Source organism: Bombus huntii, chromosome 1 (genome assembly GCF_024542735.1).
Source record: "Bombus huntii isolate Logan2020A chromosome 1, iyBomHunt1.1, whole genome shotgun sequence".
NCBI lineage: Eukaryota > Metazoa > Arthropoda > Insecta > Hymenoptera > Apidae > Bombus > Bombus huntii.
Window position 1 is genome coordinate 1,974,773 of NC_066238.1, and position 12,692 is coordinate 1,987,464.

At 26.6% G+C, this 12,692-nt stretch overlaps 3 protein-coding genes across 18 annotated transcripts in view; 2 read left to right on the top strand and 1 right to left on the bottom strand.

Annotated features, from left to right (window-relative positions):
- LOC126871746 (DNA polymerase epsilon subunit 3) overlaps positions 1-5,371 on the bottom strand; it is a 32,138-nt gene extending 26,767 nt beyond the window's left edge. For 10 of the 15 annotated variants that reach the window (XR_007691744.1, XR_007691743.1, XR_007691742.1 and 7 more), the window contains exon 1: positions 4,718-5,371. Coding sequence is in view for 2 of the 15 variants with exons in the window: in XM_050631077.1 (XP_050487034.1) it covers positions 542-931 (390 nt within the window). In the remaining 13 variants the exon portion in view is untranslated. Of the gene's footprint in view, positions 1-408; positions 954-1,108; positions 1,766-4,717 lie in introns of those variants that run through there. The other 5 variants (XM_050631077.1, XM_050631067.1, XM_050630944.1 and 2 more) reach the window with 5 other exon arrangements.
- On the top strand, positions 1,975-4,100 carry LOC126872288 (gamma-soluble NSF attachment protein-like). Its single transcript, XM_050632024.1, has 8 exons — positions 1,975-2,289; positions 2,467-2,534; positions 2,612-2,696; positions 2,809-2,826; positions 2,898-3,105; positions 3,179-3,427; positions 3,506-3,748; positions 3,868-4,100. Exons 1-8 carry the CDS (start codon positions 2,240-2,242, stop codon positions 4,006-4,008), a joined length of 1,062 nt encoding a protein of 353 aa, XP_050487981.1. The 5' UTR covers positions 1,975-2,239; the 3' UTR covers positions 4,009-4,100.
- A 189-nt stretch (positions 5,372-5,560) lies between the features above and the next one.
- On the top strand, positions 5,561-12,522 carry LOC126872386 (syntaxin-6). 2 transcript variants are annotated; one of them, XM_050632282.1, is made up of 7 exons: positions 5,561-5,826; positions 7,017-7,213; positions 7,447-7,541; positions 8,208-8,267; positions 8,970-9,202; positions 9,294-9,388; positions 12,301-12,522. In XM_050632282.1, the coding sequence occupies exons 1-7, from the start codon at positions 5,792-5,794 to the stop codon at positions 12,375-12,377; spliced, it is 792 nt and encodes a 263-aa protein (XP_050488239.1). In that variant the 5' UTR covers positions 5,561-5,791; the 3' UTR covers positions 12,378-12,522. The 2 variants fall into 2 exon arrangements, with proteins under 2 accessions (XP_050488239.1, XP_050488229.1); XM_050632272.1 differs by having other exon boundaries at positions 9,294-12,522.
- The last annotated feature ends 170 nt before the right edge of the window (positions 12,523-12,692 follow it).

Here is a 12,692-nt window from a genome sequence, read left to right on the forward strand (position 1 = left end):
TGAAAATAAAGAAATAGAATGAGTTGCATTTATTAACACTTGACTACAAATGTCAACTTTTATATAAAATCAACACTGACATATTTGTACATACAATAGCCTTACGAGTACTGTGAAAATCATAATTTTAATCAATTATGGTGGTTGAGAGTTAATAATGCAAAAATACCAAAAATAATAAACAAGCTTTTATAAATGATAATTTATATAAGAAAACTTTTTTATAAAATCTCATTTCTTAAGTGCAGTATCTTAAAAGCATTCATTAATAAAATATTGACATTTTACCAATGTATATATGCTCTTTAAACAAATATTGTTAAGCTTAAAAAGTCATGAATAAAAAACGTTAAAAAAGACAATTTGTTTTGAAGTTTTAGAAAATTTGAAGGAAATTTGAATTAACAATTTTTTATACTAATATATTTTACCTTTTATTATAGAATAATAAATAGAAACATTTAACATGTTTGGTAGACTTATACAATAATTGTGTAAAATATATACTTATTTTTATCATAACTTATTTGCTTAATACATATCAAAAAACCATAACTTCTCTTCCTCCATCCTCCTCTTCTATAATATCATCTTCATCCTTTTTCTGTTGTTTTTTTTTAGATGTTGCATCTTTTTTTTCTTTTTGTGCTTTACGGAAATTCTCTAATGATTCTTGCAGTGGGTCAACAAACTGCTCAAACTCAATATCATTCATTGCTTGAATAACATCCTGACCGCTTATTGTTTTACGATTTCCTTTCTTAGCTATTATGTTTGCAGATGATGTCAAATACAATATAAATATTGAAGATGCTTTTGCCACTGCAGTTCTAGCATCTTTAGCAATTGTAACTCCTTCTGGTAATGCTTCTTTTATAATTCTTGTTACAACTGCATTTGGTAAATTAAGATCTTCAAGCCTTTCTGCCATCTGATGTTTTTATTTAAATATTCTATATAAACATAATATTTTGGGGGGTGTAGTAGAATATTAAAAAAGATAAAAATCTTAATTGTTTATAATATACTACGTTATGCTTTAAGGTTATGATGCAGTATGAACGAAAAATATTAAATAAAATACAATAAAAATTACGAATTAAATTACCTTGTTTTAAAGATGTTACCACAATCAAGTTATCTTTTAATTAACTTATACTAAAATTATATCGGAATAAAACACAGTTTCTTCTTATTTCCCGCCAATGTGTCAATTGCACATATATTCAAAATGAATATTGAAAATAACACATATAAGGAAAAGAAGGATAAGATGTCACAGGCATATGAAATTTTCCAACATTTGTACTATTAGATTTAAATAAATAATGTTAACAATCATGCTTCTGTTCTCAAGTGGTATGAGTACGTGGTGGAGTAGTGTATAACACAAACATCAGGTCAAGATTAAAATTCACACCGCCATCTATATAAAATAAATGGCGCAATTTCGAAAGTTACAAGCACATATAGTATTATTTATTTGAATGTTACGTTAAAAGAAAAATGATCTATGCTGTGTGAGGTTTCACCAATTTTTACCAAAGATAATAGTTATTAAAATATAACAGTCACGTATATTTTATTTTATAAATATAAAACCATATTGATAAAAAATCTTTGTAAACAAATGTTTCAAATAATAATGTTTTCGCTATAATTTTCAATCATGGTATTGATAAAGTTGGAAATGATATGAAAATGGTAAGACTCCAATAGCTCCCAAAATTTTGTCACATACAATCGTAGAATGACATATACAGTTTAGTTGCCAGATAAAATCCCTCACGAGAGATAACATGACGTTACATTACCTCCACTGGCACCCTACAGCTATTTCGCATGTGTCACGTGATATGAATTTCGTCCAATGACAATTATTATTCGTTTCCCCACCTCCATTTGTCTACAGTATGAGTCACAACGTCACTAGTCCACTAATTATACTACTTTCACCACTACCATTAGATCTTCTCCCTTTTTTCCCTCGATCTAGTAAGTAGCAACTAACAACCCTGAAACTGACAAACTAGTCTAACAATATTTAGTTCGTATCACGGTCGTATGTCGCATGTATCGTGGTCCGTAGTCCGTGGTTTGTATAAAGCGGAGAATCTGTCGTCTGTACGGTGGTTTGACAAGAGCCATTCGGTACCAAAATTAATTCCGAAACTGACAGTTTCATCACTGCAATCACCAACTACAACGAAAATCGAAACAAGGCACCATTCGGAGAAAAATGTCAAAAATCGAAGAAGGAAATGCTCATATACGACAAGCTGAGAAAAGGTATTGTTAATATAAAAGATACTGTCAATGCAGAATTGCGAGTAATTATGCCAACAATTAATCTGACTTTCGTCAATTTTTTTTGCATGAAATCGATAATACGTACTTTTTCATAGTGTAAAAATAATTTCATTTTTATTGATCCACTTATTCAAATACGGGAAATCTATGTTATAGCTTAAAAACATCACTGTTAAAATGGAGACCTGATTTCGAAGTTGCGGCCGACGAATATACAAGTGCAGGTAAAATATATACATAGAAATCATTGACATAACAATATCACAGAATTAATAATCATGTTTTCTGTTATTTATTTTAGCAACTTGCTTTAAAATAGCGAAATCTTATCAACAATGTAAAGAATGCTTAATGAAAGCTGCTGATTGTTACAAAGAAAATAGATCGTATCCTTTTAAATTGATACAGTTTTTATATATATTGGGATAGAGTATGATTTTAAGTTTCTTTTATACAATTTAGAAGCAATTTTATTCTTTAACATTAATTCTACAAAAGATGGTTTCATGCTGCAAAGTAAGTTCTTTAGATCCTTAATAATATATTATGAGAAATATTATCATTTGCTATAATATATTCAATTGTAGGAGTATTGAACATGCTGTATTAATTTGCAAAGAAATGGGAAATCTTGCAGAAGCACCAAAACTAGCACATAGTGCTTGTTCTTTGTATCAAATGCATGGGTCACCTGACGCAGGTGCAGCTGTACTTGATAAAGCAGGCAAAATGATAGAGGCCACTCAACCACAAGAAGCACTAGAATTATTTAAACGAGCTGCTAATATTGTTATGGTTAGATATAATTTACTTTTGTAATTAGTGATAATGTTATTGAAAGTCATATAATATGTACTTTTCAATGAAGGCTGAAGATAGTCCACGTCAGGCTGCAGAATACATGAGCAAAGTGGCAAGATTATTAGTAAAACTACAAATGTATGATGAAGCAGCAGATGCAATTCGGAGAGAAATTGGAATGCATCAACAGATAGATCATGCACCCTCTGTTGGTAGATTAACAGTAGCATTAGTGTTAGTACAGTTAGCTCGAGCTGATCAGGTAGCAGCTGAGAAAGCTTTCAAAGAATGGGGAAACTACTGTGAAGCTCCTGAGGTTTGAACCATTTAAAAATTTAAGACTTTGTAACTAAAAACATTACATTTATCTTCATTTGTTCTTACTTATCATCAGGTTAATACATTAGAAATGTTACTACAAGCATATGATAATGAAGATGCAGATGCTGCAAGAGCAGCATTAAATAATCCTTTCATTAAACACATGGATGTTGAATATGCTAAACTCGCTAGAAGTATACCTCTACCACAGCAACAATATGCAATACCTCCTCCAGGAGTAAGAGCAAATGCAGCAGAATCATATACATCTCCTAATGCCTCAAAATTGGTGGAAGAAACTACTAGTGAAGTTCAAGTAAGCAATAAATTTGTTTATTTAATAAAACTATATATATAATATAATTATATAATAAAACTACATGTAAAAAGACTTATAAAAATTTTCTTCAATTTATATCACTTATATCACTTCAGAACATGAGTATTAAAGAATCTAAAGATACTACCACAACGTCATCTGAAGATACTATTGAGAAAGAAGAGGCACAAGCAGCACCTTCGAAAAACAAAGGAAATGAAGAAGAAGATGACGAAGAATATGAAGGATTATGTTGATTGCATATTATTATTATTAAGGTTAACTATTTATATCTTGAAGTATAAACAAATTTTATTTTGTAAAAGATATTATATTGTGTTAATCTAGATATATATATATATATATATATATTTAATGCCTAAAAATATTCTTTACAGGAATACTAATCATACACAACACACACACACACAAATCTTAAATCTTGTTAAATTCTTTAATGCACTTTTACTAAGCATTATTTAATGGTTAGTAAAACTTTAGTAAAAAATATTTCGAAAAATATTCTTAAAAATACTTTCGGAAATACATTGTTTAGAAGGAAATGTTTCTTATTTAAAATAACAGTTACATAAAATATCTTAGATATAATTCCTTATACATGCTGCAAGGAATCCTATGACAAGAAGTAAATATGTAATATATATGCATTTATGTTGAATATAACAATGTTTAAGAATATAATCTTTAAAAAATGCTTCATAAGTATTATATTTTTTTTGTTCTTGTAGGATATATTCCGATGATTGCAGATCTTGTCAATAAAGATGTATAAACACAAATATATTTTAATAATCTAATTTCATGTTTACGAACTGTAAAAATATATATAGAAAAATAAATTGTTACTGCGAACGCTTAAATACGTGTTGATTCTCTTGATATTGCGTACAAGTTAAAAGAAATGAGGTTATGAATAAATTGAACTCTCTATACATGTATACTCACAAATTTTGTCTTCCAAAATCACAGACTATCTTTTTCTATGGCATGTCCTCAAAAAGATAAGAGATTTTAACACAATACTTTTCACTTATTCACAAAATTTTAAATACAACTTTTGACTTGTCGGTTTTGAAAGATTGCCGCGAAATGACGCATCAACTACTCAAAAACATAAATCACTAAAAAGAAACTTACATATACGTGATTATCTAAAAGTGTTTCATATATAAATACATAGTAAAAAAATTATTTATATTATTAACTAAACAAAACGATAGTCTTTAATGTATTAAAATTTTATAGTTGGAAATTCACGCATTTTTTTTCACTTGTTTCGCTAATTCAAGTTACTTTAGAAATATAGTATGTACAATTTTCTCAACTTATTTCTGTAACAAATTAAAAACTAAAATTGCACAATTTATTATGTAATTACAAACAAATTATAATAAATCTCATATTGTACTGAAACTAAAATTGAATTCAAATATAACAACAAATGTCAAATTTATACAACACAATATTTTCAAAAAATTAGCGCGAAACAAGTCTGCGCAAGCTTCAATCTGTGGATATAGATGAGCAAATATCATCATGTAATAAAACGCTTTTAAATGAACAAGAAACATGAAACTCCTATATATTGTTACGAAACTAAATAAATAATATAATCAAATATTAAATTTTACTATTTATCATCCATATTTTATCACTACTTCGATTATTAATCAGTCCTCTATCGAATGACTGTGAACTTCACTTTAGGAGTTTCAACACGAAATCAATATTACAGTGGCTGTTAGAGAGGCGTGTTTGCGCACGAACGTTAAAATCGAATAAATAGTCGTCTGCAGGAAGACTGAAAGCAGACGTCACAATACACGACGACGTCGTGGTATCATAACACTAGAGCGCGAGCAAGTGTCAATTTTGATTATTGTCATCGTTCATCTGAGTATCGATAGTTCTGTCAAGATCGTTTGGAATTTCCACCGATGATCGACAAATCGCGTATACGTATTTCTGTGGGTGCCGTGAGGCGGCGAGAAAGGCCACCTCTTTAAATTAAAAGAAGGAATGACGCTGGAGAATCCGTTCTTTGTCGTCAAGGAGTAAGTAAAAAAATGATCTCCCTGTTGTATGAATTTTTAACGAATATTCTTCAAGTTTCAGAATTATCCATAAAAAAATCGATATCAATATCAGTGAAGTTTATGCACTTGTCAAGCTTTTGAATTTTTGTTGCTCCTTTTGTGACATTGATGTCGTATATATACATCAACCCTTTAAGAATAGTCGCAAACGAAATTACAAAGAAACTTTACTTTTGGTGTTTCGAAATAATTTCTAGTTGTTATAACTTTCGTTAAGAATGTTTTACGATAATCCATTTATTCTGCATCTTATCTTAATATACATGTACATACATTATAAACACCTCCCTCTAATCTGAACTTTTTATATGTATTATTTTGTTCGCTGAATTTGTTCAACGTTTGACTCGTTATTTTTATCGGGAATAGCGTTGAATCTTTTTCCGCAATAATTTTAGATTAAATTCATTGCATTTTTATGTTTTTATAATGCGTAGAAAAGCATATTAAATTTGCAACATTCTATTAAATGTATCAATAGACACTTTTTTTATTTTTTAGTATTTTTATTGAAAAATAATTGAATTATTTTTATACAATGTTTTCATATTTTAATGCGCATTTAATAGACACAACAAACATAAAGTGACAATGTATAATCGATTGATATTTCTTATCAAAAAAGACTTTTTATTTGATATTACCTATAACTCATTTCCCAAATTATTTTATTTTTATATTTAATAAATACTACTATTTATTACTAGATATGAACTATTAGAAAGAAACTTTGTTGTATATTTATTACAACTAATTAAAATTTCACATGTACAAAATTGTATTAGTTTGTTAAGTATCAAAAACAAATTTCCTGATATTTAAAGTACTTGTTACGATTACATAACACTTGTTAAGTCAAAGTGCTTATATTTATATAACATATTTGTGATCAACTATTAATTATTAACGACGTTGCAGTGCAAGAATTTATCGTTTCCTTCTTAAATATGAAATAATTTTATTCATTTTATTCCTTACAAACAATAATAGTTTGTGTTATTTATTTACATGTATTATATTATTCTATATTATATATTCTTATATTTTAATGTATAATTTATTTATACTACTAATATAATATTTAATTAATATACTCATTATAATTTTTTAATTTATAATATAAATAATATCGCTTATTTGTTTTGTAGCGAAGTTTGCAAGGCCTTAAATAAAAACCGCGGTTTATACGGGCGCTGGACGGAATTGCAAGATGTTATTGTCACGAGCTCTACCGTGAGTGGGGGAATCCCAATCTCACGTGACGAATTGGAGTGGACTACTACCGAATTACGAAAAGCCTTACGCTCGATAGAATGGGATCTCGATGATCTAGAAGACACGATCTATATCCTTTGATATACATCTATACATTACGAAATATATGATATTAATTCTTTCAGTATTAAAGTTTAATACTAGAATGGTGTACTTAAATAGATAACATGTGCATTTTTTTTTAAATCGTCATTTATTTATTGAAATTTATATAAAATTAATTGAAAAATGTTCTTTTTAAAATTTTGAATTTTTATATCCATATGCTATATTTCCCTTAATGCACTATATGTGTGACTATACGTATTGTAGAAAAAAATCCGACAAAGTTTAAGATAGATAACAAGGAATTAACGGTTCAACGAAGTTTTATCGAACAAACGCGAGAAGAAGTTAAGGTAATACTTCTTAGATAATATTCAATGTTTATATTAATTAGTAGCTTAATTTAATATTTTCGAAAATGTACAAGATCCGACCGAATGACGTGTAAAAACGAGCATGACATGACTGCTTGTGGAAAAATAAGAAAATGATATAGAAAACAATTTTTTCATTCTGAGATTAGTTTTTGAGAAAATCGAGTTTCAAAATTTATTAGGTATATTTGAATTTGTATATTTGAAATGTTATTCTAGATGCGAAAGTAAGCAAAAAATGTAAAATAAAATTGTTCCATTCAAAGTTTAGTTTTCAAGAAAATAGAGTTTGAATATGTTTAATTAAAAATCGGTGTAGTAGTACATGCGTATGATGAATTATCAAATTTATTTTTCTCGAAAATAAGACGTCTTATGAAAAAATGTTATTCTATATTTTCACACATGAAACGATTATTTTAAACTTGTCCAGTCCGGAATTAGCACTACTTAAGTATACTTGATAAATTCTCAAACTCGATTTCCTCGAAAACTATGTTGAGAATGAAAATATTTTGTTTTATACTTTTTTCTTATTTTTCCACAAGAAATCATGTCATGCAGGCTTTTAAATATTATTCGGCCAAACTCTCTCTCTCTCTATATATATATATATATATCGATTATATTACTAATTTGTTGCAGACTATGAAGGATAAAATGAATTTAAGTAGGGGTCGAGATCGCGATAATACAGCCAGACAGGTTTGTCGGATTTATATACTATTTATATATATTTGATTATCTTTATAGTTTTTGTCATCTATTATCGTCTTAATTGTTTAGAAGCATTCAATGAAAGTACCAATTATAGTTTAAAAAACATCACGAAAAATATAAGACATACATACATGTGCTTATTATATTTTATAATTATATAACTACATAATTATAATTATGTTTATCATTTGTTCAAATAAAAATAATTTATATTATCATATTTTATATTTAGAGTTTGTAACACAATATATTAACTTCATAGATGGAATTGAAAGTAATTCATACAAATGTATTTTCTTTTATACGTTTAAATTTCGCTCGCAAATTACTATCGTATACATTGCGACACCTATATGAAGTTGTCAAATTCACCGATAATGTTGATAGTGATTATTAAATTTGCTTGTTTGTTCCTTAACGCTACAACTTTTCTATTGCTTTACAAATAAGATACTAGCAATCGAAATTACTGAAAATAGAAAATGGTTTATGCGGTAAATCAATATTTGATATCATGAGTGTAATTCATAAGATAAGATTTTTGTACTACATTAGTATAATTTACATGTACTTGTCAAACGATTATTAAATATCTTTACATCAATGTGTACATATTTATAGCTAATATATATGAGCTATATTTTTAATTTAACAATTTGTATATTCATATTTTGTTATTTATCGCAGCCACTCTTAGATAACAGTCCTGCTCGAGTTCCTGTCAATCATGGTACAACAAAGTACAGTAAATTGGAAAATGAAATTGATAGTCCAAATAGGCAATTTTTGGGAGACACGTTACAACAACAAAATGACATGATGAGGCAACAAGATGAACAATTAGACATGATAGGTGAAAGCATTGGAACGCTTAAAACAGTATCCAGACAAATTAATACTGAATTAGATGAACAAGCAGTGTAAGTTTCTAATCAGTACTATTTAAATTTATCGTTGCTGATAATATTACTTTTTAGTTGGTTTTTGAATATATGTTTTCAATTGTTTCAGTATGCTAGACGAATTCGGTAATGAGCTAGAGGTGACTGATTCTAAACTTGATGCAACAATGAAAAAAATGGCCAAAGTTCTTCATATGAGTAATGGTAATTATAATAATTACATTCCTGCTCCTACTACTGCAACATCTAGTGTTTCTGATCTTGCCTCTAAACCTTCTTCTCTATCATCCTTATCAAATACAATAACTAATTGTTTCTTATGTTCTGGAGATTAAATAGATATTTTTATTATAATTTTACCATAATTATTCAGTAATATTTATAAACCATGTATTCTTTTTGCTTGAGCATTTTCTTTTGTTCAAATTTATTTACAACATTTGGCTTTGTTATTGATACCTAATTTTTATGTGATACAAAATTAATAATTTTAAACATTTACTGAAAAATTATGGAATTGTGTAATGAATTTAATAATTCATTTTGTCTTTACAATAACATTGCATATTGTGATTATCCATGAATAAGTCATTTCCTATTCATTCTCTTCATTAATTTAAGCTAATTTTTAGCACTGTTGCACTTATTTTTAATGATTTGATTTTTCTATTAAATATATATAGAATTATACTGCTATATGATTATTTAGAACGAGAAATTTATTGGAGAGTAGAAGTCTCATTAAATTGAAGTTACTTTTAAAGCAAAAAATTAATAAAATAAATAGCATTTATAATTCATATATTTCATATAATGAAATAACCATTTTAATTTCTTTAGTTTTTTATTATTATATTAAGTATGAAATTGACAAATTATTTATTATTTATCAAATGATTAAAGTTTTAGTAAAACGATAATAATAAGTTAAAACATGTTATAAACATGAAATAAAAGTAAAAATTGATACTTAGTAGGAACTCCCACTTAAATTATAAAAGATCTTTCTGTTATTTTATTCATCATTTTTATTATAATAATATAAAAGAAAAAATTGAAAAATTTATATTTTAATACTCATCTTTCCATAATCTTCATGCTTTTCTTACATAATATATTCAAACATAAGATCTTATAAATGTTGTGTTAACTTTTATTATCATAACAAAAATAATCAAAAACAAAGATTAATTTTTTAATGTAAACAGTTGTTGAAAATCTATGTATATAAAATAATTAGTATATAAATTTATAGTTTTTAAAAAAGTTATATATATTTAAATTTAGTAAATGATCTCTAAAAGTGTAGTATTAAAATGGACCAGTTGTAATTTCAGAACAATAGTTAATTTTAAAACAATACAGTTCAAGTATTTATTTACATAGCACGATAGGCACTAAATGGTAGCATGAAATTCAATAGCAACATCAGAAAATTAAAGAAAGTTAACATATATCAACAAAATATAAATAAATAAACAAATTGTATATAAATATCTCAGTATATAGGAATTTAAAAAAGTAGTTTAGATGAATAGAGAAATGTTAACGTATTGCCAAATATTTCAAAACATGTATCAAAGCAGGAAAAGGTAGCACAAGTAATTTGTGCCTGAGAAAATTTTAATGTCATAAATTTATAGACAAATATATATAGTATACATATATACATATATACTATTAGAAAAACATTTTCAATAAATTTGGAAACTTCTGATACTTCTACTTCCAATGTACACAACATGTGATATTAATATATTGATTAAAGCGTAGACAAAAATAGTTTAGGACCTGGTAGTGTGAAATATTCATACCATATTGTGAAAGTACCAGTCAGTTTATGTGTGTAATGAATGTAAATGAAAATATAAAGTTTGAAAGAAAAGTGTTGAAGAGAAAGAAGAGAAAAATGTGAAAACAATTATTTGTACGTATGGTGATTGTTGATTGATTGTTTCTCAATGCGAATGAGATTGTTCATAAGTACTATAAAATTTAATGACTCCAGATAATCTGAAGCTCTCTCTCCATTTTAAGAAAGTAAAACATAATGAAATGAATTGAAAATTAGAAATTGATACGTTTATTCATTGTTAGAAGAGTGTTGATAGTATAATGTTGTGAATTCATACGTAAAAGAGAAATTGTTTATTCTAGTTGTACTTAAAAATTAAAAGAAAAAATTATACCTTATTATTTCACATAAATGACCAATTGTGAAGACATACTGATAAATAAAATTTGAGACTTTATTTATACTGTACATGTTACTGTAAAGTACCACAAACTCCTACCCGCTGAAACTATTCAAATAATAATTACAACAATATTATATATGTATAAGAACTCGTTATATATTGAATTCTGTGTTTGAGAGATAATAATAAATATATTTTTTCATTAAATTTTTGTTGAAACCAATTTTCAGCACTTTACTTTGTTTATTACATTCAGTTTCTCTAATACGCATATAAGTAAGCAATATAAAATCTCTCAATCATGGAATATGATCTTTTTCACTTAAAACATGTTTATAAATATGTCTTATAGGTATGTCATTTTTTCCTCATTTTTTGCTTTTATATGTTTATGCGAAAATAATTTTTATTCATGCGTTTATGCAATTTCTAAACAATGAATATATATAAAAATTATTATTTTGATGCTTCTGTAATTTAATAAATGTTACAATTACTGCTTGTTATGTATAAACAACTCAAACTCAAAATATAATTTTAAAAGGTATTTAAATTAGTTTATAATATTGATTCTTTGCACTTTTAAAGTATTGAATGGATATGGCAAACATCTTTCAAAATATGTAAAAGATTAAATCTTAATAACAAATTTATAGCTTAATATTTAAGTGCAGAGTATCAATGTAGAAAATATAGTGTTGTTATAAAATGTTTGTTGAAGAATGCATGTTGAAAATAATATACAATATTTACTGTTTGAAGAAGGGCCAAATATATAAATATTAATTTTTCTTATATAGTATGCCATATATGACTTGTTTAATTTTACCGTTGTTCAATGAATGACGATAAAATCTCTTGATTCTGACTACTTTTTTTATAAGTGACGCATGTGATGTTACTTTCCGTTTGTTTTAGATCGGAGACAATGGGTAGCCATTGGAGTGTTGACCGCTATATTGGTGTTTCTAATAATTTTATTTATAATTAAGTGAATCTCGTTTAATTTCCTAGTTTCCTTAAGAATTTATTGGTTCTTCTTCATAGCATTTAGACGAATGTGTTAAATTCTGTTTTAATAATGAATTATTAATAGCGATATTCTATGATCTATTATAATAAATATTTACAGTTATTACATTTTTGACAGGATAATTATGAATTCCCTTTCCCAATTGCAGGTAATAACTAGATTGAAATATCCAAGTATTTTATACATATTATATTGATTTCAACATTTCACAATATTTTAATCTATCTTGTAGGTTTTGGTAGATGATATATTAATCTTGATATATTAATATTTGGTT